The sequence below is a fragment of the Myotis yumanensis genome, unplaced genomic scaffold (genome assembly GCF_028538775.1).
Source record: "Myotis yumanensis isolate MYYU_CA2020_CCGP unplaced genomic scaffold, mMyoYum1.0.hap1 SCAF_1, whole genome shotgun sequence".
Classification (NCBI taxonomy): domain Eukaryota; kingdom Metazoa; phylum Chordata; class Mammalia; order Chiroptera; family Vespertilionidae; genus Myotis; species Myotis yumanensis.
The window spans coordinates 240,003,178-240,027,985 of NW_027223752.1; the positions used below are offsets into that span (position 1 = coordinate 240,003,178).

The 24,808-nt window shown below is 65.3% G+C and overlaps 2 protein-coding genes across 2 annotated transcripts; one reads left to right on the top strand and one right to left on the bottom strand.

Moving 5' to 3' along the window:
* Positions 1 to 3,637: 3,637 nt before the first annotated feature.
* On the bottom strand, positions 3,638 to 21,716 carry IDUA (alpha-L-iduronidase). Its single transcript, XM_070400723.1, is given in 16 exon segments — positions 3,638 to 4,831; positions 4,976 to 5,024; positions 5,026 to 5,077; positions 5,500 to 5,576; positions 5,664 to 5,789; positions 5,878 to 5,999; positions 6,106 to 6,318; positions 6,595 to 6,715; positions 6,717 to 6,812; positions 6,908 to 7,087; positions 7,171 to 7,373; positions 7,487 to 7,582; positions 8,039 to 8,146; positions 8,318 to 8,403; positions 20,493 to 20,633; positions 21,463 to 21,716. Coding segments are annotated over 16 exon segments (1,950 nt in total). The 5' UTR covers positions 21,636 to 21,716; the 3' UTR covers positions 3,638 to 4,724.
* SLC26A1 (solute carrier family 26 member 1) lies at positions 16,781 to 19,401 on the top strand. The gene is given in 3 exon segments (XM_070411391.1): positions 16,781 to 17,365; positions 17,868 to 19,010; positions 19,012 to 19,401. Coding segments are annotated over 3 exon segments (2,118 nt in total).
* Positions 21,717 to 24,808: the final 3,092 nt, after the last annotated feature.

The following is a 24,808-nucleotide window of genomic DNA, read 5'->3' on the forward strand; positions in this document are numbered from 1 at the left end:
TCTCTGAAATCAAAATATATTAAAAACCATACACACACACACACACACACACACAGAGTGGCCAGATTATTATGACCACCTGACGCTTATAGGCAAATTAGCTATAATTTCGCGCTGAAGTTGCTAGAGGGCCAGATCATTATAAACGTCTGAATAGCACAACATACCTAAGTATCGTTGCTGATCAAGTTCATCCTATCATGTTGATGGCGTATCCCAACAAGATGGCTTCTTCCAACAAGACAATGCGCCATGCCACGGTGCTCGTATTGTGCAGGAGTGGTTTCAAGAACATGAGGGAGACTTTACCTTGCTTAGGTGGCCCCCACCATCACCAGATCTCAATTCAATTGAGCATTTGTGGGACGAAGTTAAAAGAGCCACCAGTCAGCTGGTTCCACAACCATCAGATCTCACAGAACTGGACAGTGCTATTCATCAGGCATGGTGTCAGATTCCTCGCATCACCTTTCAACCTCTCGTGGAGTCAATGCCAAGAAGAATCGCCGCAGTATTGAAGGCAGAAGGTGGCCCAACGAAGTACTGATGGGGTGGTCAATAATCTGGCCACTCAGTATATATATATATATAATCACAAACAAAAAGAGGAGGGAGTGCTCCACAGAGCAGCACAGATGAATCTCGAAACAATTGTGCTGAGTGAGGAAAGTCCCTTAGAATGTAGCCCGTGTGACGGGACATTCTGGGAAAAGCCGTGTCCAGTGGCAGAGCTGGGCTGTGGGAGGTGTGTGGGGGAAGGGGCATGAGAGGACAGAAACATTTGCTACAGACAGTGGTCATGGTTCCATGGCGCCCACATGTCAAAACTGATCCAATAGTAATGCTTGATTGACGCAGTGCCGTTCGCGCCCTGGCCCATGTGCTTGGTTGGTTGAGTGTTGTCCTATGAACCAAGATGTCGCGGGTCCGATTCCTGGTCAGGGCACACGCCTGGGTCGTGGGCTCCATCCCCAGTAGGGGGCATGCAGGATGCAGATGGTTGATGATTCTCTCCTCTCTCTCAAATCAATAATTATAATCGGGGAGGAAATGGGAGATACCTGTAATAGCATCAACAATAAAACATATTAAAAATAATAATAAAAACCTTATTAAATAGTGCACTTTGTTGTGTGGGTTAAGCTTCCATAAAGGTGTTACCTTTTTAAAAATATTTTTTTATTGATTTCAGAGAGGAAGGGAGAGGGAGAGAGAGAAACATCAATGATGAGAGAGAATCTTTGATCGGCCACCTCCTGCATGCTCCTCACTGGGGATTGAGCCTGCAACCTGGGCATGACCGGGAATCCAACCGTGACCTCCTGGTTCATAGGTCGACACTCAACCCAGGCTCCCGCTGTGTTAATACGCTCTAGGATGCAGAGAGCTTGGTTTCCGTAATGCCATCGCGCTAACTGGCCTGGGTGGCGAAGGTCACGCACCTGCTTGCCAGGGGTGGGGACCCACCCTGCGGTCAGGAGCCTCGGGGAGGTGTTAGGGATCCTGCGGTGTCTGAAGTGTGGGGACATCCCGTTTAATGTGAGCTAAGGCGCCCAGCTAGTGTGGCTCAGTGGTGGAGCATCGACATGAACCAGGAGGTCACGGTTCAATTCTCGGCCAGGGGTCAGGGTACATGCCAGGGTTGCAGACTTGATCCCCAGTAGGGGGCGTGCAGGAGGCAGCGGATTGGTGTTCCTCTCTCATTGATGTTTCTCTCTCTCCCTCTCGCTTCCTCTCTAAAATAATCAATACAACCATTAAAAAAATAGTGGAGTAAGTCGCTGTACCTTACTCTGCCCACTTCTAAGAGGCCCGGTGCCTGGTGGGACTGTGGATTTGGGGGGCCCGTTTCCTGGGCAACAGGTGATGTTGGTAACACAGCCTCTGCGGCAGGGGCAGGTGGGCCGTGGCCCCCACCCCCTGCGTGGGCAGACGGCTCTGGGGGCTCAGGTGACCTGCAGCAGCTGAGGCAGAGACGCCTCGGCAGCACCGAGAGCAAGGCCCCTGCCCGGACCCCGGCACCCCAGGCAGCCCGCTCAGTCCAATCCGTCAACCCTCCTCCAGCCAAAAAAGTCTCCGGCCTGCAGCCGAGCTCTGGGAACTGCCTGACCCGGGCTGTGACCCCAGCACCCAGCCAGCGCCAAGTGCAGGCAGCATTCTGTCCAGAAATGAGTCACATGTTGGACCGGAGGCTCCGGCTCCGCTGACGTGCCGCCTTCCTCGCCCGCGCTGGGCTGCCCAAGGAGCTCCCTGTCGGCTGCCCGGAGAGAAGGGAATGGCACAGGTGGGGCTATGGCAGCGGGTACACACACCCGCATCTCAGAGGGTGGGACCACGGTGGCACAGCGGCCAGTGTGGCTCTCCCAGGGGCAGCAGCCAGGAGGTCGACCAGTTGACCAGACTCAAAGCCCAAGATGAGATGGGGGGGGGGGTCTGGGATGAGGGCACCGTGCCCCATAGAAATGCCTCGTTGGTCCCAGGAGCCTCCCCTCTGGGACTCTCATAAACGGGGCCCAGGTGCCAGTGGCCGTGGCAGCAGGCCAGAGGCTGTGTGAGCCATTCATGTCGCCTTCCCCACCTCAGCACAGCGCCATGCCCAGCCCCAACCAGCAGACCAAAGGTAACACAGCAACCTGATGGCCACCTGGCTACACGGAAGCCAGTCCTGGCAGAAACGGTGGCGTTCCCCCGGGGGACAGAGGGACGGAGCAGATGACTGCCCTCAAGCCATGGCCACCTCCCAAGGAGGGGCCATCGGACCAGGACAGGTGGCAGCTGCTGGGCCCGGAACCCACAGCTGAGGTGCAGCCTTGAACGTGTGCTGCTGTTTTGCTGGGAGCCAGAGCGCTCAGGGCTGGGGAGGAGGGAAGGGGGAGGGCCACCACCACCCCACTGACCCGCGGGATCTCCGCTCAGCGTTTGCCGGCCCTGCTGTCCAAGGAAGGACGTGGTCACCAGGGAACCCAGTCCCCTCCCTGGGAGCAGGAAGCTGAGGTGGTCCCTGACTGCGGGGTCCTCAGGCCACTGACCCAGCAGGCGGAGAGGCTCTGCTCTGCCATTGGGGCAATGGGTCTGGACACCAGGGGACACAGGTCAGGGCCAGTAAGCTGCATCGTGTCCCCCACAGTTCATATGTTGAAGTCCTAGCCCCCAGCACCCAGAAGTGGTCCTATTTAGAGATGGGGCCTCGGAAGAGGTGATGATAGTGTCAGGAGTAGGCCCTACTCCAGGTGACGTGTCCTATACGTGGAGATCAGCCGCACACACAGCCACGGAGATGGCACCGTCTGCGAGCCGGAGGAGGCGCCTGTCTGCCCACCCGGGGGCTTGGGCTTTCTGCCTCCGTGACTGTGAGAAGATCCATTTCTGCCGTCTGAGCCGCCCGGACGGTAGTGTTTTGTTATGGCCGCCCGAGCTGACTCAGACAGGGCTTCGTTATGGGGTAGGAACCCTTGTGCGGTCACAGTGGTCAGTGGGCCATGGTGTCTCACAAAGACACAGGCCCCCAGGCCCCGAGCCCTCAGGCATCCACTTGGGGAAAGGGGCATGGGGACAGGTGCTGGCTTTGGGGTTCAGATGGACATACGACCAAACTGGTATCTCCCCCCCATGACAAGGAATTGGTGGCCCATGAACGTTTCTTTTTTTAAAATATATTTTTATTGCTATCAGAGAGGATGGGAGAGGGAGAGGGAGAGAAACATCAATGAGAGAGAATCATTGATTGGCTGCCTTCTGCACGTCCCACACTGGGGATGGAGCCTGCAACCCAGGCACGTGCCCTGACAGGGAATCGAACTTCGACCTCCTGGTTCATAGGTCGATGCTCAACCACCGAGCCACACGGGCCCTGCTGAACTTTTCACATAGACACTGGATGGGCAGCCTGGGGGTGGACGGGGCCTTGTCCTCCGTCTGCCCTTCCAGACCCATCCCCTCCCAATCTGAGCGCGGGGCAGCCCAGAGGGCGGTGGGTAGGAGTGGGATCAGGCCTCCACACCCCCCACTCCACCCGCGGGGACCCCAGGCCCAAGGTCTCTGCTCCTGCCCGGGTGAGCTCTCCACACCTCTCTGGTCTGCACAGTCAGCGGTCCCTCTGTCTGCCAGGGGCAGTGGGCTGGGGGCTGGGTTCTGTACCGCCCCTGTGGCAGCCCTGCCCCTGCCCACAGCTCTATAGATGTCCCCAGACTGTCTTCAACTGAGCTCACCATCAGTCTCCCTCTGGGCCCAGAGAGGGAACCAGGATGTCCGTGGGAGCGGGTACAGCCCACTGGCGGCCTTTCCTGCTGCTGGCCACAGCCTGTGCCAGGCAGCCTGGAGCCCAGCCTGCCCCCACCTGGCAGGTGCAGGGAGAGCCCAGCTGGGCCTCAGGAAGTGGGTCCCCCCTTTGGGCAGAAGGTGGGATGGGGTGCCACCAGAGACCCCAGCTGGGCAGGGGACCACCTAATGGCAGCTGTGCCTCGGCCCCTCCCCCTGCTTCCCTCCCTGGCACCCGCGGGGAGCGGGGAGGCGAGGGGGGGTCTGAGCGGGAGGGAAGCAGGGAAGACTTGCTCCAGCCAGTGTCTGTCCACAAAGGTCACCTCCAAGGCCCAGGTGTGGGAAGGCACTATAAGGGGGTGAGTGAGCGGGCGGGCGGGGAGAGCAGATCTGACAACCGGCGGACAGCTGGTGCCGGTCCAGCCCACCGGTCAGCACAGGCACAAAGGCACTGGACAGCAGGGCCCTCACGGGGCAGAAGCCTCCAGGTACTGCACTGGGTTCGAGAAGGGGCCTGGCCGGGCCCAGTAGTCCACCGCTCGAACCCGGTAGGAGCCAGAGACGACGGCCGTGTCTGGGGACACAAAGGTACATGCGTGTTCTGGAGCACGTGACCCCCTGAACCCACACCAAATTCCAGGCGCCCCCCGACCGCAGGCTTCGCAAGGCCCCACCCCACGGGCGCCGTGTGGAGCCCCAGGAGCTGTGGCAGACGCACCTGGGCTGAACACGAAGAGGTTAAAGGTGGACGGCTTCCGGCTGACGGGCCGCGAACACCTGGCCATCCGGGGAGAACTGGACCTCGTACGTCCACAGGCACCTGGGAGGTCAGCCGGGACCAGGGCTGGGGTCCAGGTGGTTGGGGTGCAGGCCCCCCAGAGCCTAGTCCCTCCAGCCTCCTTCCTGGCTCCCCCGGGGCCCTGGGCTCTCTGCCCGCTGTGAGGACAGGCCACACTGGCCGGGGGGAGGGCTGGAGCCCTCACCCCACATCAGGCCGAGGTGACGTCATGAACACAGTGGAGGCAGGTGTGTGAGGGGAGGGCGTGGCCTTCCGGGTGGTGAGGGTGGTGCAGGCTGCAGCGGAGTGACCACGTGGGCAGCGCCGGCGGCAGGCGCTGGGGGAGCATGCGGTGGGGAAGGATGGGGGGCAGTGCCGGCGGCAGGCGCTGGGGGAGCACGTGGTGGGGAAGGATGGGGGGGCACCGAGCAGGGCTGGGGCACCGAGCCCCCACATTCACGTACTTGGAGCCCATGTGCTCATCCGACCAGACCAACAGCAGCTGCCCACGGGTCAGGGGCAGAGCGCGGAGCCGCGTCACCTGGGAAGAGGGAGGCGGCGTGAAGGGGCGGGATGGGCAGGGCGGGGGGAGGCGGGCGCGGGGGGGCGGGGCCGGGCCGCCACTTGCCTGGCCCGGCGGCTCCTCGGGGCGCGCGCACACGTGCACCAGCAGCAGCGACGGCAGCGGGAGCTCGCGGTGCAGCGTCAGGCGGCCGTCGGCGGGGAAAGGGCGCGGCGCGGTGGCCACAGGGTCCTGGGGACCGAGCCGGGCGCTCAGGCCCTGGCCCCGAGGGCAGCCTCGCCCCCCGCCCGCACCTCCCCCCCCCACCCCGCCTGCGGACCTCGGCCGCGCGCAGGCGCCGGAACTGCTCCGGCGACGGGAAGACCGGCTGCCCGAGGCGCTGCCACTCGCCGTGGGGGCTGCAGCGCCGGTTGTCCAGGTAGAGAGTGACGTACACGAGCCCTGCGGAGCCGGACAATGAGGCCCCGCCTCCCGGGCCCGCCGCTCCAGGCCCCGCCCCCGGCCCGTCCAGCTGGGGCCGCACCCCGCTCCGGGGCCCCTCGCTCACCCGGGCCCGGGGGCACCCCGTGCAGCCGCAGGGTCACCGCGGCGCTGCGGTTGGCGTGGGCGCGGGTGTCCTCGCTCGCGTAGACCAGGACCGTGGCGCGCCAGGCGTCGGCGGGGCCGGCGGGGCGGTGGGCGCTGGCCAGGACTCCCACCGTGTGGTTGGCGTCCAACACCGCCCCGGCTTGCGACACTTCGGCCCAGAGCTGCTCGCCGTCTGCGGGGCGCGGGCAGCAGTCACCACACGGGGGTTGCCGTCCCTCTGCCCGCGCAGGGCCTGGCTTCCCTCCATTTGCTCCCCTGCACCGGGGTCCCCCGCCAGGAGGTCCCGGACACACCCACCGCCTCCTCTGCGGCCCACCCAGCAGGGCACGTCCACCCGCTCCCCTGCCTCCTCAGGGCCTGGCATGACCGTCCCGCCCCGCCCGGGTACGCGCCCAGCCCCGCAGCGAGACGACCGGGCCGGGCCTGTCCGGGCCGGCCGGGGGCTCACCCAGCAGGGCCAGCAGCCCCATGGCCGTGAGCACCGGCTTGCGCAGCAGCTGCACGTGGGGCGGGCGCGTGTTGTTGACCTGGAAGCGCGCGGTGAGCGTGCGCTGGGAGAAGGGGTGCGGGGTGGTAGCTCAGGAAGGCGTTGTCGTTGCTCAGCAGCGCGTAGCGGACGGAGGCGCTGCCGTTGGCCACCAGCAGGTCCTGGTGCTGCGCGATGACCTGTGGGCGGCACCAGGCGGCTGGGACCTCGGCCGCCGCCCCCCGCCCCGCCGGCCCCCGCCGAGGGAACCGCGCCCGCCCGGGGCGGGGCCCACCTTCACCACCAGGGCCGCGTAGGTCACATCCGCCCGCCACGGCTGCGGCAGGGCCCAGCCCACCAGCGGGTCGGCCTCGTCGTTGTAAACGGGGGTGTCGGCGAACTTGGGGAACCGCTGCTGTATCTGCTGCACGACCTCCTTCTCCTGCTCCAGGATGGAGATGGAGCTGCCCGCACCCTGCGGTCACAGCCGGGCCTCAGCACGGCCGTCCGCCCGGAGGCCGCCCGCCCCGCCCCGAGGCGCGCAGGGCCCGTGCGCACCTTCCTGTGGAGGGCGATGTAGTCCAGCCGCACGCCCAGCTCCCCGGTGAAGAAGTTGGCGCCGTGGTGGCAGTGCGCCAGGAGGCCCCAGCTCAGCGGGGAGCGCGGCGGCGGGTGGAAGGCGTCCCCCGGGCCGCCCAGGCGCAGAGCCGGGCTGGCCGCGCGCAGCCCCTCGGAGCAGGCGTCGTAGTAGTTGAAGAAGCCTGGGGGGGGGGGGGGGGGCGGGGGTCAGGCTGGGCATCCTCGCACCGGAGGCCCCGCCCCTCATCCCGCAGCCCCGCCCCCTCCACGCCTAGGCCCCGGGGGCCCCGCCCACCTTGCAAAGTCATGGACACGTTGTCGAAGTCCTTGTGGTCCGGCTCATTCCACGTCTCGAAGTTCCACTTGGAAACCTGTTCCAGTCCGTACCTCCCTGCAGAGTGTCCATGCGGTGGCGCTTGGGCCCCTCCCCTGGGGCAGGGCTGCCCAGGGTTGGGGGTGTGGGTGTAGGGCTGTCTGACTCCTGCGAGTCTGCCCCCGCCCACCGCCCTGACCTCCCTTCCCATCAAGTTCATGACAGATGCCCGGCCACTGTGGCTCAGTGGTTGAGCGTCTGCCTATGAACCAGGAGGTCACAGTTCAATTCCTTGTCAGGGCACGTGCCCCGGTTACAGGCTCCATCCCCAGTGTGGGGCGTGCAGGAGGCAGCTAACCCATGATTCTCTCTCATCACTCATGTTTCTCTCTCCTTTCCTCTCTGAATTCAATAAAATAAAAACATAGAGTTTTTAAAAGTTCATGGCAGAGATTGGTGAGAAGGCTGCAGAGGTGCGTGAGGACAGCCAGCCCCGGAGCCCCCGTCCCCCCAGGTCCCCGCTTCCTCACCCACCGATATACCTCCGGGCCAGGAGGGAGACCAGTTCCTTCCACTCAAACACCTGCCGTTTGTCTTCAAAGTCGGTGAAGTGTCCAGAGGGGCTGCCCATCAGCTCGAAGCCTGCAACACGGGAGGCCTCTGTCCTGCTGCCCGCCTCCCACACAGCCCCATGCTTCCCGGGCCCGGCCCCCCATGTCCCGCCAAGGTCAGCCCCGGGGGAGCAACCAGCCGGGACCCAGAGGGGCCAGGTCGCGGGAGAGCGCCCCGGGGACAGAGGCCGGCCACACTTACCCGGGAGGAGCTGGTTCTCCCTGAGAAGGTCCAGGTACCCGTCCAGGTGAGTGAAGTTGTAGCTCAGGCCCTGCCCAGCCGGCCTGCTGTAAGAGGACACGTATGTCAGGGCAGGAAGAGGCCGCCGGGGCTGGAACCGAGGCCACGTTCACGCGGGTGGAGAGTCCACAGGTGCACACAGGACTCAGCTCCAGACTCACGAGCCCCTCCCCGGCTATGGAAGCCTGTCCCTCACAGCCTAGTGAGAACTAGTGCTGGCCCTGGAGTCCCCACCCCAAGCCATCCGGGGCTCTGAACAGCCAGGGTCAGGGGTGGGGCAGGCAGACAAGTCTGAGAAAGATGCAACAGGATAGAGGGGGGAGAACCGGCATCCTGCAGACAGCTGGCCGGGACCAGGGGCTGGGGGACAATGGTCGACGGGACCTGCTCTCCTCTGCCCCCCTGGAGACCAGCGCCCGCCCCCTCTCCCACGCTCCGAGGGGCAACCTGGGCAGGCAGGAGTGGGCGAAGGCAGCCTCCCCTCCCTGCACGCATCCCAGACGGAGGCCCACTTCCCTCGGGGCTCCCGTTTGGAGAGGACATGGGCATCGCCAGGCAATGAAACATGCTGGGAGGGGGATGTGCCAGGGAGCCAGGGTCAGGCGGGCGGGCCTTCCAGGTCGCATCCAGGACACCCACGCGATGGGACACACCAGCCATGAGTGCGCAGGGGCCGCTGGGACCGTGCGTGCAGAGCCCGGAGGCGGACAGGCACGCATGGTGACTGAGTGGCAGAAGGGCGTCTAGCGGACCTGGGGCAGCACCAGGGTGTGGGTGTGAGAGACGAGGTCACACGGGGCCTGGCGGCCACAGTGAGGGGGGACCCCGACTCAGGAGGAAGTGGGGAGCCCTATCAGAGACCTGGGCAGGGCAGTGCCATGACCTCTTGTGTTTGCTTGTCTTTGTTGTTAATCCTCACCTGAGGACATTTTCCCACTGATTTTTAGAGAGAGTGGAAGGGAGAGGGAAAGACAGACAGAAACACCAATATGAGAGAGACACACCGATGGGTTGCCTCCCGCATGACCGACCAGGGCCGGGATCCAGCCTGCAGCCCAGGTGCATGCCTTGGACCGGAATCGAACCCGGGACCCTTCAGTCTGTGGGCTGGTGCTCTTTCCACTAAGCCAAGCCGGCCAGGGCTGGGTTTGCTTGTTGTTAAGACTCTTTTTTTACAGCAGTTCTAGGTTTACAGCACAGTTGAGGGAGGTACAGAAATCTCCCATCCGGACCGGCACAGCCTCCCGTCAGCCTCCCCCCAGAGCGGACATTGGTGACGGCACGGCATCGCCCGAGTCCTCAGTGTGCGTCCGGCCACGCTTGGGGGTGCGCATCCTGCGGGTTTGGAAAGATGTCTAATGACCCCTCTCTATGTTGGGGTGTCATACAGAGCAGTCTCAGGGCCCTAGAGCCTCCCCTGCCCCCGCCCTCCACCCCACACCCATGACAAGCACGTCTTTCCTGTCCTCACAGTCTTGTCTTTGCCGTGTTTTGAAAGGATCCCCCTGGTGCTCATTGGAGCCAGAAGATGGCCCCCAGGGGAAGGTGTGGTGTTCAGACCAGGAGGGCTGAGCAGGTGGGGTGAGGGGGAGGGCTGAGTGAATGGGCTGAGAGGGAGGGGTGAGAGGGAGTGAGGGGAAGGCTGAGAGGGAGGGGTAAGAGGGAGGACTGGGAGGGGCTGAGAGGGAGGGCTGAGGAGATGGGCTGAGTGGGAGGGTGAGAGGGAGGGGGGACCAACACCTGCTGATGGAGCCGGGGAGCTGGGGGTGGTCTAGCACAGCCCTCGCTTCAGCTGGAGCAGTGTGGCAGGCAGGGGTGCAGGCGGCAGAGGCAGGCAGGGGTAAGCAGCAGTAAGATAGGCCACAAAGGTGGGCATCGGGGGTGGACCTGGCTTGGTGCTGGGAGGAAGCGGGTGGTCCTGGGTCAGGCTGTGGGCCTGGCAAGCAGGAGGCGGCCCAGGCAGGTGGGGAGGCAGGGGTTGGAGGGCTCCCCTTGAGGGCCTGCCCGGCCCACCCACAGCTGAGGGTGACGGCAGGGGTGGGTGGTAAGAGGGTGATGCAGTGGGTCAGTGGCCTGTGCACTGTGGAGGAGGAGGGAGGAGTCACATGGGTCAGGCCCGAAACCCTTGTCTGTCTGTCTCCAGCCCACTCACAGCCTGGCCGGCCAGCGTTGTCCCGTGAACAGGTCAACACCTCTCCCAGGTCCTCTCTCCCCGACCCTCACAGCACCCCATCAAGGCAGAGCCTGGGCCTGGCTGCAAAGTCCACCCACATGCACACCCTCCTGCTCCTTCCAGCTCTGGGCCCAGCAGGACGGGTGTGAGCCCAGCAGGACAGGCGTGTGCCTGCAGGACAGGCATGAGCCCAGCAGGACAGGCATGAGCCCAGCAGGACAGGCGTGTGCCCAGCAGGACAGGCGTGTGCCCAGCAGGACAGGCATGAGCCCAGCAGGACAGGCGTGTGCCCAGCAGGACAGGCATGAGCCCAGCAGGACAGGCGTGTGCCCAGCAGGACAGGCGTGAGCCCAGCAGGACAGGCGTGTGCCCAGCAGGACAGGCATGAGCCCAGCAGGACAGGCATGAGCACAGGACAGGCGTGTGCCCAGCAGGACAGGCATGTGCCCAGCAGGACAGGCATGTGCCCAGCAGGACAGGCGTGTGTACAGGACAGGCATGAGCCCAGCAGGACAGGCATGTGCCCAGCAGGACAGGCGTGTGCCCAGCAGGACAGGCGTGTGTACAGGACAGGCGTGTGCCCAGCAGGACAGGCGTGTGCCCAGCAGGACAGGCATGTGCCCAGCAGGACAGGCGTGTGCCCAGCAGGACAGGCGTGAGCCCAGCAGGACAGGCATGAGCCCAGCAGGACAGGCGTGTGCCCAGCAGGACAGGCGTGTGCACAGGACAGGCATGTGCACAGGACAGGCGTGTGCCCAGCAGGACAGGCGTGTGCACAGGACAGGCATGAGCCCAGCAGGACAGGCATGAGCCCAGCAGGACAGGCGTGTGCCCAGCAGGACAGGCGTGTGCACAGGACAGGCATGAGCACAGGACAGGCGTGTGCCCAGCAGGACAGGCATGTGCCCAGCAGGACAGGCATGTGCCCAGCAGGACAGGCGTGTGCCCAGCAGGACAGGCGTGTGCACAGGACAGGCATGAGCCCAGCAGGACAGGCATGAGCCCAGCAGGACAGGCGTGTGCCCAGCAGGACAGGCATGTGCCCAGCAGGACAGGCATGTGCCCAGCAGGACAGGCGTGTGCCCAGCAGGACAGGCATGTGCCCAACAGGACAGGCATGTGCCCAGCAGGACAGGCGTGTGCCCAGCAGGACAGGCGTGTGTACAGGACAGGCATGAGCCCAGCAGGACAGGCGTGTGCACAGGACAGGCATGAGCCCAGCAGGACAGGCATGAGCACAGGACAGACGTGTGCATAGGACAGGCATGTGCCCAGCAGGACAGGCGTGTGCACAGGACAGGCGTGAGCCCAGCAGGACAGGCGTGCGCACAGTGAGGATACACACCTCCCCCCACCTCCCTCCCATCCAAAGGTCACAACTGGTAGCAAAAGAGAAAACTTAACAAGCACTTGGGTAAAAATTAAATGCACGCAGGAGGTGGGTGCCAAAGTCCCACAGATGTGGGGGGGGGGGGCGGAGAGACGGGGCAAACAATGGTGACCAAGTGCAACGTGAAGACAGGTCCCTGCACACCCGCCCACACAGCGCTGGGCCAGCAAGCCTTTCTAAATGTGGTCCCTGCTCTGCCCTGGCCAGTGGGGTGCCCTGGGGAGCCCCCGGGCAGAGGTGTGCCCAGCCCGTCACCTGGTGAACTTGAATGTCTGCTGGCCGGGCCAGCCTGGGCACCTGGGCACCTGCCCCCCGGGGCCAGGACACCCGAAGGCGGGGGCTAGGAACCCTGGAGCAGTCCTTGGTGCCTCCACCCTCTGGGAGGGAAGCGCTGTGGGCAGTCGTAGCCGGGGGCTGAGCGGTGAGGTGAGCGCACTGCCCTTCCCAGCACTCCCCCTGCAGAGAGGCCTGGCTCACACCCGCAGACTTGGCCACCGACCCCACCGACCGACCCCCAGGCCCCTCCACCCTGATGGCCTGGGCGGGCCAGCACCTGGGTTGAGGCCGCGGAGTCGCCTCCCGCACGTGGCCAGGGCGAGGCTGCGGCACAAGGGCCTCATTCACAGCGCGCGGCACGCGAACCCCCACCCCAGGGCCTGAGCACGTGGCCGAGGACGGAGCCGCGCCGCCGGGTGAGTGCTCGGTGCTGGCGGGAACCAGCCAGTCGCCGGTGCTTGGCGGGGGGGGGGGGGGGGGGGGGGGGGGACGCGGAGTGCGGCGCGCCCCGCGCGGCGGGGGGGGGGGGGGGGGGGCAGGCGGTGGGATGTGCAGGTGGAGACCCAGGCCGCGGGCTCCCAGAGCCAGGGATGGGGGGGTGACGGGGGGAAAGCGGGGGGGCGGGGGGGCGGGATGGCGTGCGCCCAGGCGCGGTCTGCCCGCCAGGATGGGGGTGGGAGGGTGTCAGGCCACCGGGGGGCGGGGAGGCGGGTCTGCTTGGCCTCGGCCTTCCTTCTGGAGCGGGAGCGCTGGCACACGCGCTGCGGCGGGGCTTTCGGGGAAACTCGGGTCTGTCCTCGGGGCCCTGGAGACTGAACCGGGTCGGGAGGCTTCTCTTGTAGGAATAGCGTTTCCTTCTCAAATAACTGTCCTTAACCATTAAAACCTCGGCTTGAAGACAAATATTAAGGAAATAGCCGCGTGGGTGTGGCAGGGAATGGGCAGGCGGCAGGCGGAAGGCCCTGGAGACCCCAGCCCCCACCCTGAGCCAGAAGCCTGCGGTTGGGGGGAGGGGTAAGGGGGGGGCAGAGGGGGCCCAGACACCTGCCCACGTGCCTGGCCAGACCACAGCACAGCATTGTCGCCGAAGGGGATACCAGGCAGAAGGGCAGGCGGAGCTGTGGGTGAGGGTGTGAGACCCAGGGGCCCTGCCATCTCTCCAAGGGCAGCTGCGACCTCAGAGTTTCTTCACCTGCTCAGCCAGGTGGGGGCTGGGGGGTGTCAGGCCCCGTCCACACCGCCGAGGACAGCCGAGGCCGGGCCCCCACGCAGCGGACAGGATGGGGCGCTGGTGTGGGTGCACGGAAAACACCCCCCCTGCAGTACCCACCTGCCCAGAACCCCGCCAGCCACAGGTGCTACAAACCGAGACAGCCTCCCAGGTCCTGCCCCCTCCTGCGAGGGAGGAGGGGCCCCCTCCTAATTAGGTTTCCCCCCAAATAACCTCCCCTTCCTAAGCCCCCCACATCCTGTCCCAGCACCGATGCCCATCACTCCCAGCCCCCATGCACGTGTCTGCGCCCCGGAACCCTCCATGCCCTTTATATGTATACAGTACTGATAGTACTGATTTCAGAGCAGAAGGGAGAGACATGGAAACATCAATGATGAGAATCATGGATCCGCTGCCTCCCAACCCAGCACGTGCCCCGACCTGGAATTGAACCGTGACCTCCTGGTTCATAGGTCCATGCTCAGCCACCTCCATGCCTTTCGGGGCTGGTGTCCCCCACCCCAGGCAGGGAGCCCAGCCCCCAGGGGCAGCATGGGCTCAGGGGCACCTGGGAGTTGCCTCACTGCCCTTTCCAGGCAGCTGGTTCAGGGGATAATTGTTTTATGACCCCTCAGTAGCTGCCCTCTCCCTGCCCCACCCACACCCCACCCTCAGAAGTGCACCTCATCTGACTCTGTCCACCCAGACCTTGGGCCAGTGAACTGGGCTCCGGGTCCCGGCACACAGCTCCCACGGTGAGTGGGTCCCAGGCCAGACTCCCGGGCAGGACGGCCCTGGCTCTGCCCTGTGGGGCCTAACACAGACTCTTCAGGGACCAGGGATCAGATCTGGAGATAGAGCCGGCCCAGCAGGTGGGGACCTCACCGCCTTGAGGTGTGGGGACCCCTCCCAGTCCCTGGCCAGCCACCCTGGGCACTACTCCCATCTTTGCCCCCAAATGGGGCTCCTGGTCGCCCCAGCCAGGCCCAGGGCTTCGGGTCCAGGACCGGACCCATAGGAAGGTTTGCCGAGGCCCCCAAATGGGCTGAGTGTCATGGGGTCCGGAGGGAGCCCCTCAACCTCTCACCGTCCCATCTGGCGGAACAGTCCTGCAGGTTGGTTGGCTGCTGACTCTGGCAGCTCCCGTGGGGATGGGAGGATCAGCTGGCCAGGGCCAGGGCCTCCGGGACAGCAGCCCAGGCCAGCTCAGCCCTCCAGCACCAAAGGGACCACCCCCTCCAGGAGCCCTTGCGGAGCCCTTGAGGCTTCAGCACCCCTCGGGATTGTCCCCTTCTCGCCCACTCCTTCTATTTAAAAAACGGGGGGCTGACGTTCTGAGTGACCCCTGTAAACACGCAGCCTGCCCTCAGCGTGCCGCGTGGGGCACAGGCCTCGTGCCAGCCCTGCCAGGCGGGCCCCTCCTCCAGAGGAGAGTGGACACGCAGGAAGCCAGGCGCTGCCACTCACAAGGGTCAGCACTGGGCTGGGACGCGGGTGGTCGGGCTCCGGGGGACAGACTCTGGACCCACACCTGGCTGGTCCCAGAATCTGTCAGCACCTGGCACCCCCCTGCCCTTGGCAGCGCTCGCGCACACACGCACACACACACACGCACACACACACAGCAGCCTTTCAAACAAAGGCACAGAACAGCCCTGGCTGGTTTTGCTCAGTGGACAGGGCGTCGGCCTGCAGACTGAAGGGTTCCAGGTTCAATTCCGGTCAAGGGCACATGCCTGGGTTGCAGGCTCGATCCCCAGTAGGGGGCGTGCAGGAGGCAGCCAATCGATGATTCTCTCTCATCATTGATGTTTCTATCTCTCCCTTCCTCTCTGAAATTAATAAAAATATACATATTAAAAAAAAAACAGGACAGGGAGGATGTCGGGGACCCCTTCCCTGGTCCCCGCTGGCCCACACCCATCCTTTAGGTTCCCGGGTGCCAGGGCCTCCTCCCAAGCATCCTGCCCAGCCACGCGCTGCCCCGGGCAGTGGGTCTCCCCCCCTGCAGCCGGTCCCCCACCTGCAGCCTGTCCCCCACCTGCAGCCGGTCCCTCACCTGCAGACCCGTCCCCCACCTGCAGCGGGTCCCCCACCTGCAGCCCGTCCCCCACCTGCAGCCGGTCCCTCACCTGCAGCCGGTCCCCCACCTGCAGCCAGTCCCTCACCTGCAGACCCGTCCCCCACCTGCAGCCCGTCCCCCACCTGCAGACCCGTCCCCCACCTGCAGCCTGTCCCCCACCTGCAGCCGGTCCCTCACCTGCAGCCCTGTCCCCCACCTGCAGCCGGTCCCCCACCTGCAGCCTGTACCCCACCTGCAGCCCCATCCCGGGAGGCTGGAGCCTATCGGAGGCCACACATGTAATTATTCGGGGCCTCTGATTACAGCACAACCCCCCAGGATGGCCGCTCTGGTCACACACGTCTGGGGTAAGTCTGGGGAACCCGTGACTCAGCAGTCTCTGGGGTAAATAAGTTAATGGCCAGCCCAGCCAACCACCAAGCACGGCCTGCAGTCGGGCTCGGGGTCCAGCTGGCCAGCAGACCCGGCCGGGCCTGGGAGGACAGACAGCCGCCGGCCCTCACTCCCCACCGAGCCCGTGAGGGTTCCCTCAGGTAAGAGCCCTGCGGGGGCCTGTGTGGACCGGAAGGCTCCCTGGGGAGAGGAAAGGCCAGGCTTCTGTGGGGGACCCTCAGGCACTAGGCCGCTGGCATTAACCAGTCCCAGGCCCTGTGGTGAGTTCCCTGAAACAGCTTTCCTCCGTCCCCTAAAGGGAAGAACCACCGGAGTCCACAGGGACTGTGCCCATGCCTTGCGCCCTCCATGCCCCGGGCAGTCCAGGCCCCGTGTCCTGGCCCAGCTCTCAGTGCTCTCAGCACAGGCGGGGAGTGACCAGGCGTGAGGTCACCGTGAGCGCAGCGTCAGGGGCCCAAGGCCGAGCTGAGGAGCCGGCCGGCATGCTCGCTGTGCCCAGTGCAGGGGCAGGGTGGGGCCAGACGGCAGGCACGGCCCAGCTCGCGTGTTGCGCGGTGCACCGTGTGTTTTGAGGCAAGACCAGGAGCGCCGCCTCACACGTGGAAAGGGGGCCCTGCAGTCGGAACCAACAGCAAAGCAGGTGCCAGGGTTCCTGCCAGGGGGCCCGGCAGGAGGTGAGGGCTGCCACTCCCTCCCCGGCCTCCGTCCCCCCAGGGCCACTGGGCAGAGGGGCTCGGGGGTCTGAAGGGGGCGTAGGGTGAGGGGTGAGGGCAGGGCCTGGGCCTGGACAGAGGTGGATGGGGCGCGGCGGAGCCTGGGTCCGGACGAACCTCCTACAGCCCCAGGGTTGACACCCACGTCTCCACGGCAGGTTTCCGAGGGCCTCGCTCCCCACGATGGACGTGTCCCCCGAGCAGCAGGGCAGAGCACCGGTGCTGGTCCGCCGGCGGCCCCCGCCACCCCCAGGCCTGCGCCAGACGCTGAAGGCCAGGCTGCGGCGTAGCTGCGTGTGCAGCGCGCAGGGGGCGCGGGCGCTGGTGCAGGACCTGTTCCCCGCCACGCGCTGGCTGCGCAGGTACAGCCTGCGGGGGGACCTGGCGGGCGACGTCATGTCCGGGCTGGTCATCGGCATCATCCTGGTGCCCCAGGCCATCGCCTACTCGCTGCTGGCCGGGCTGCAGCCCGTCTACAGCCTCTACACGTCCTTCTTTGCCAACCTCATCTACTTCCTCATGGGCACCTCCCGCCACATCTCGGTGGGCATCTTCAGCCTGCTCTGCCTCATGGTGGGGCAGGTGGTGGACCGAGAGCTCCTGCTGGCTGGTTTCGACCCCGCCCAGGACGGCGCTGGGCCCGGGGACAACGGCAGCGCCCTCAACGCCTCAGCTGCCAGCCTGGCACCCGGGCCGCGGGACTGCGGGCGCGACTGCTACGCCATCCGCGTGGCCACTGCCCTCACGCTGATGGCTGGGATTTACCAGGTGAGGAGCCGGCCGCAGGGGTCCTGCCGAGCTGCTGGGGGAGCCCCTTTGGGTGCTCACTGTGCCCGGAAGGGCCAAGCCCAGGGAAGCACAGGGTTGGAGCCTCGAAGGAACAGGACGGGCAGAGGTAGGCCTGAGATGGAGCCCGGGGCAGAGCGCCCGGGCTGAGGGTGCTCAGGGCCCATGGAGCCTGGCGGCCAGCGGCGGCCTGAGCCGGGACAGGTGGCCGGAGTGTGACTGGCCCACATGGCCTCCTCAGGCTTCCTGCCCCCCGGTGGGACCCTGGGGGCTGCCTGCCTTCCTGGGGCGCCCCCATACCACCCTCTCCTGTACCGGCCTGTCCACCGCAGCCCCAAGGCCCCCTCCATTGGCTCTGGGTCTCGGGAAGGGGCAGTGCCACTGTGGGGCAGGAGGTGCCTTCCCGTGGCTGGCCAGGCTCTCTGCACGGCCACCCCTTTGGCTGCCACGGACAGCCATTGCCCTCACAACCCTCTGCCCACAGGTCCTCCTGGGCGTCCTGCGGCTGGGCTTCGTGTCCGCCTACCTCTCGCAGCCACTGCTCGACGGCTTCGCCATGGGGGCCTCGGTGACCATCCTGACGTCCCAATTGAGGCACCTGCTGGGGGTGCGGGTGCCCCGGCACCAGGGGCTGGGCCTGGTGGTCCGCACGTGGCTGAGCCTGCTGCAGAGCGCCGGGCAGGCCAACCTGTGTGACGTGCTGACCAGCGCTGTGTGCCTGGCCGTGCTGCTGGCCGCCAAGGAGCTCTCGGACCGCTGCCGGCACCGCCTCAGGGTGCCGCTGCCCACGGAGCTGCTGGTCATTGTGGCGGCCACGCTCGTGTCCCACTTCGGGCAGCTCCACGCCCGCTTCGGCTCCAGCGTGGCCGGCGACATCCCCACCGGCTTCGTGGCCCCACGGGTGCCGGACCCGGAGCTGATGTGGCGCGTGGCACTGGACGCCGTGCCCCTGGCCCTCGTGGGAGCCGCCTTCTCCGTCTCGCTGGCGGAGATGTTTGCCCGCAGCCACGGCTACTCCGTGCGCGCTGACCAGGAGCTGCTGGCCGTGGGCTGCTGCAACGTGCTGCCCGCCTTCTTCCACTGCTTCGCCACCAGCGCCGCCCTGGCCAAGAGCCTGGTGAAGACGGCCACCGGCTGCCGCACGCAGCTGTCCAGCGTGGTCAGCGCCGCCGTGGTGCTGCTGGTGCTGCTGTGGCTGGCGCCGCTGTTCCGGGACCTGCAGCGCTGCGTCCTGGCCTGCGTCATCGTCGTCAGCCTGCGGGGGGCCCTGCGCAAGGCCCGGGACGTCCCGCAGCTGTGGCGGCTCAGCCGGGCCGACGCGCTGGTCTGGGTGGCCACAGCGGCCACCTGCGTGCTGGTCAGCACAGAGGGCGGGCTGCTGGCGGGCCTGCTCCTCTCGCTGCTCAGCCTGGCCGGCCGCACCCAGCGCCCCCGCGCCGCCCTGCTCGCCCGCATCGGGGGCTCCTGCTCCTACGAGGACACGGCGGAGTTCGAAGGCCTGGTCCCCGAGCCGGGGGTGCAGGTGTTCCGCTTCGCGGGGCCACTCTGCTACGCCAACAAGGACTTCTTCCTGAGGTCCCTCTACAGCCTCACGGGGCTGGACGCGGGACGCGCGGCTGCCGGGAGGGCGGGGGCAGGGCCCGGAGGCCGGGGTCAGCGAGGGCGGCCCCGTCCAGGACAAGGACCAGGGCCCGGCGGGCAGCACGGCCACGCTGGTGCCCGCGCCGGCGGCGGGCTTCCACACGGTGGTCATCGACTGTGCCCCGCTGCTGTTCCTGGACGCGGCCAGCCTGGCCACTCTGCGGGACTTGCGAAGAGACTACGGGGCGCTGGGCATTGCCCTGCTGCTGGCCTGCTGCAGCCCCCCGGTGAGGGACGCCCTGCGCAGAGGGGGCTTCCTGGGGCACGGCCAGGAGGGCGCGGGGGAGGAGGCGCAGCTGCTCCACAGCGTGCACGACGCCGTGCAGGCGGCCCGAGCCTGGCACAGGGAGCGAGCCCCCGCCAACTCCTCGCTGTAGCGGAGGCGCCACCGCCCAGACCCAGTCCCAGTGGTGCCCACGCCGACGCCCACGCTGAAGCCCTCACAGCACCATCCTCACCACCGATCACCCAGACCGACTCCTCCCGGGCACGGTGCCATGTCCTCCCGGGAGGGACAGGGAGCCTTTAAGACAGACGCCACCTCTGTGCGAAGCTGGGTCCTGGTGCTGTGCATCGTGGGGGCCAGGCTGACACCCGGTGTGACTGTCTTATTTGAACGAGGACCCGAGACAACCCAGTGGCCTGCAAGATGCCAGAAGGACACTGGGCCCTAGGCCCCCGCAGCCCCTCCCACCGCTGAGCGGGCAGCTCTGGCCAGGGCCTGAGCATCTGTGTCTCTGGCAGCTCCCCCAACACACACACCCAAGTGTCCCTGACACCTGGGCCCAGGCCCCGGCTAGGCCTGCAGGGCCCAAGGCCCTGGTGTGACCAGCGCAACCTCAGTCGGCCGGCGGGCACCACATCCCTGCACAGCACGACTCACCAACATGCAGCACATGTCTAGCTGGTTAGGCTCAGTGGATAGAGCATCGGCCTGTGGACTGAAAGGTCCCGGGTTTGATTCCGGTCAAGGGCACATGCCTGGGTTGCAGGCTCGATCCCCAGTGGGGGGCGTGCAAGAGGCAGCCAGCCAATGGTTCTCTCTCATCACTGATGTTTCTATCTCTCTCTTCCTTTCCCTACCTCTCTGAAATCAATAAAAATAAAAAATCCAGCACAGGGTCCAAGTGTGAATACTCGCTGGAGCAGTCCAGCCACAGAGCCAGGGCGGCGGGACCCAGCCCCACCCTGGGCTCCAGGTGACCAGCAGGAAGCCAGCAGTGCCCGTCCCGGACGGCCTAGCACCCACGGCCCCGTAAGCCAGGGAGGACGTCCTCCCTCCTCCCACCCCCACAGGACACTTTGCTAGGAAGTGTGGGGGCGAGGGCTCCTCGGAGCCAGATTCCCCTCCCCCTGTGCCCCCACAACAGCCGCACTGCACTGTCCTCCATGGACACAGCCTCGGTCCTGTCTCCATACAGTGGGCTCTGCCCAGCCGCTCCGGCCTGCCCACCCCTCCACCACCCACCTGGCCGTGATGAGCTCCAGCAGCCAGTGGGTCCGGACCTGCTCGATGCCGCCATGAGGGACGGCGCCCACGTAGGCCAGGTTGAGCTGCTGGTCCCAGCTGAGGTCGAACTGGTCAGCCCGGCTGTGTGGCAGTGGGGGGCTGGGGACAGAACAAGGGCGTGGGAGCATTAGTCTCCGAGAGGGAGGCCCACAGACCAGCCTCGCCGAACATCGAACATCGGCACAGACAGAGCCACGGCCAGGCCTGCCCAGGACGCGGACAGGGAAGTGTCCGCAAGTGAATGACGCTCTCCCTGGTGTGATACAACGACCCCCAAGGCCAGAAATGGTACGCAGTCTCAGGTTTGGGGGCCGGGGGCTCCCGAGGAGAGAGGACTACATCCCCACCCTGCTCCTTGCTGTGGCAGCTGCGGAGCTGAACTCAAAGCCGGACACAGAGGGGGCTGGGGACCCACAGGGATGGGGACAGGCCCCAGGGCAGGGATGTCCTACATCCCTGGGGCTGCCCCTGGGAAGGTCTGGGTGGCAGAACAGTGTCCTGAGACAAGGCCCTCCCAGGCCTGGCTGCCTCCCATCACCTACTCTGCCATCAGGCAAACTCAGAGCCCGGCCCAGGCCTCCACCACCCGGGTCCTCCCGCAGCTAGAAAACCCTGGAGGCACCCCAAGCCCCCATGGAGCGGGGACAGAGGAGACCCCCACTGAGAGAGGGTGGGCCTCAGAGGAAGGAGTGGGCGCTTGGGCTGCCTTCCTCACTTGGCAGCGCCTACTGTGTGCTATGGCGCAGGGGCCTGTGTCTCTCCACGCGCGACAAGGGGGTCCCGGAGACCCGGGAGCCGGGCACGTGCTCAGGTTAGAGGAGCGCTCAGCGGGAGGGGCGCAGGGGCCGCCGAGCCCCCGTGTCTCCGCGGCGGGAGGGGCGCAGGGGCCGCCCAGCCCCCGTGTCCGTGGCCCCGCCGCGGCGCTCACCAGAAGCCCGTGCTCCTCCAGAAGGGCCGAAGGGGCCGCAGCACGCGAGACGCGTCCACGCGCACCAGGTGCGGGGCCTCGGCCAGAGCCGCCGGGAGCGCGAGCAGGAGCGCGAGCAGCAGCGCCCCGGGCTTCGGGGGGCGCACGGCGGGGGCGGGGGCGAGGGCGCGCATGGCTGGGCGCGGCGCGGGGACACCCCGGCCCCTGCCAGCCCGCGGGGTCCTCTGCGCTCCCGGAGCCGAGCTCTGCGCCAGGCCCGGCGGTTCCGCCTCCGGGTCGCGAGCCTCCTGACGCCATCGAGGGGCGGACCCTCGGGCCCGGCCGTCGGGGCTGGGGCGGGGCTTCGGGGCGGGGTTGCGAGCGGTGGGCGGGGTCGTGGGCGGGGTCTCTCTGGGCTCCAGCGCCGCGAGGTTGGATGGCTGTTTCCCCTGGAACGTTCCTCCGCGCACCCTCTGCCCCGCCCCCGGATGACAGTCCCGTCCCCGGCCACGCGTGGGGACCCTTGGCAGCCGGGTCTCTGGTCAGCAGCACGCGGGCGAGCCCAGCTCCGTGGCTGCGTCGGAAGCCGCTCCGGAGGCCGGGAGGGGCGGGTGGGGCGCGGGCGGCGGCCTGCTGGGGGGCGGAGGGAGAGGGGCCACCCTGGGTCCCCAGGACCAGCCGCCGGGTTGGATGTGTGGGAGGAGCAGACCCGGGTTTGGGGGGCATTTTCTGGAAGTGGGGCTGTTGCAAAGCACGGGCACCCTCCAGGAAAAACTGCCTCTAAGAAGCCAAGTGACATTTCTTTCTTTTTTTTAAATTTTTAAAATATATATTTTTATTGATTTCAGAGAGGAAGGGAGAGGGGGAGAGAGAAACATCCACGATGAGAAGGACTCACTGATCGGCTGCCTCCTGCACGCCCCACACTGGGGACGGAGCCCGCAATCCGGGCCTGTGCCCTGACCGGGAATGGCACTGTGAACTCCTGGCTCCTAGGTGGACGCTCAACCGCTGAGCCATGCGGGCTGGGCTCAGGTGACATTTCTAGGAGCAGTGGGGTGACCCGACCTGCGGGTGAGGGAGGGAGTCCCATGGGATGTTCGCACTTCACGCTGCACATCCCTGAGGGGGTCGTACAGCCTCACACCACCCGGCAGCCAGTCCGCCCCTTCCAGGCAGCGTGGCCCCACCCTGCAGCCCCGCAGGCTGGTGACGACCGTATTTTAAGAGAGAGGAGCTGATGATTTCCTAAAAGCAATGGATATGTCAACTGCAGAACCAAGAAGTGCTGTGAGGTCATGGTGATAAAGCGGGAGACGGACAGACAGACAGGGCTGCTGGTGCAGCCGGACAGAAGGCCTACCACCTGCATTGGGCACAGCCCTGGGTGCTGACACCCCGGCCTCGAAGGGAGAACCTCCACATCCTGAGAGTAAGTGACTGCAAACCTGGAATTCTAAATCCAGCAAAAAAAAATATGCTTAAAAAATGAAGCTCACCCTGGCCGGTCTGGCTCAGTGGACAGAGTGTCGGCCTGCGGACTGAAGGGCCCCGGGTTCGATTCCAGTCAAGGGCATGTACCTCGGTTGCAGGCTCCTCCCCGGCCCAGGCCCTGGTGCAGGAGGTACCCAATCGATGTGTTTCTCTCACATCGATATTTCTCTCTGTCTCTCCCACTCTCTTCCATTCTCTCTAAAAATCAATGGAAAAATATCCTGGGGTGAGGATTTTTTTTTAAAAAATGAAGGTCTATGGCTCAAATAAACTCACAGAAATTCTGTAAAAAGAAGAAGAAGAAGAAGGAGGAGGAGGAGGAGGAGGAGGAGGAGGAAGAGGAGAAGAAGAAGAAGGTCCAATAGACATTTCAGAGAAACAGACTCTGAGAACATCCGCCATGAGGAGTCGTGGAGGAGACGTGCCCTTCCGGAAGAGACGGCTACCAGGCCGGGGGCAGGAGGGAGGGCGAAGGGGAAGCCTCGCGAGGAGCGGCCTGGCCGACCGGAGCGAAGGTGTGGTGTGAGGCTTGCGATCTACCCAGGGAATTAAAACGCGTGACAGTGACGTGGAGGCTGTGAGGGGAGTGACCGGAGCGTGGCCCGCCGGCCTGTGAGCGTGGCTCCGGGTGAAGGGACTTTGTGGCTGTGATTAAGTTGAGGCTCTCGCACGGGGGATGATCTCAGATTATCCGAGTGGGCTCCAAATGTCATCCTTGTGGCGGGGGCGGGGCAGACCTCAGAGAAGAGGTTTGGCCCGGCCGCGTGGCTCAGGGTTGAGCATCAACCTCTGAACCAGGAGGTCACGGTTCAATTCCCGGTCAGGGCACATGCCTGGGTTGCGGGCTGGACCCCCAGTGTGGGGGGTGCAGGAGGCATCCGATCGATGATTCTCTCTCATGATGGATGTTTCTCTCTCTCTCTCTCTCTCTCTCTCTCTCCCTTCCTCTCTGAAATCAATAAAGACATAGTTTTTTAAAAAAATTTTAAAGAGAGATTTGCAGATGGTTCTGAAATGTGTACCCAGGGTTTGTCTTCATCAATAAAGCGAGGCAGCCGCACGGAAATGATTGTCATAAAGGGAGATGCTCATGCCCCCAGGCCCTGGAAACAGGAGGCAGGGCCACAGGCGGAGGGAGGGCGGGGGGGGGGGGGGCGTGCATTATTCCCCCTTCTCCTGGGAAATGAAGGTCATTTCTCTCTCCGGCTGAAAGAAGAGAAGGGAGCCAGGCAGGGCCCGAGGTCTGGGCAGCCATCTCCCGGGGATGGCCCCGTCCACAGTAGCATCAGGTTTTCCCCTTCTTTCTTCTCTTCAACAAAACACCTATTGTCCTTTCTCTGAAACACAGTCTGGCTTGCATCTCCAGACAGGCAGAAATGTTCCCTCCTCCCGCACCGTCTGTCTGCCGACTCTACTGTATCTGCTTGTTTTCTGTATCCTTGACTCTTGGGGCCTTGGTGCTGGAGAGACTGCCCCAAGCCCATGGCCCACCAGTCCCTGGGGCCGGCCAAGACTCCCCCGTGAACACCTTTGACTGCAAATCAATCCATCCAGAGCCCGCGCCCACCAGTTCATCATCGCACCTCAGACACCAAGCCGGGTCCTGGACAGCGAGGGCCTGCCCTCCCTCCCCACGATGCCACATGAAACTCACCCTCTCCCTCCTGTGAAAGCCCCAGTCGGGACTCTGGGCCACGCTCTCTGGGCTCCTGAGTCCGCCTGTGGGCCCACACTGGTGCTTCCCTGTGTGGCCCTGCATGGCATGGTTACCCCCTTCTCCTTCAAAGGCAGCTGCCTCTCTCTGTGTCACCTTACCGCATCCGACGGGAACAAGTCCTGGGGACAAATTTTATTCTCTCTCTCTCTGTATATG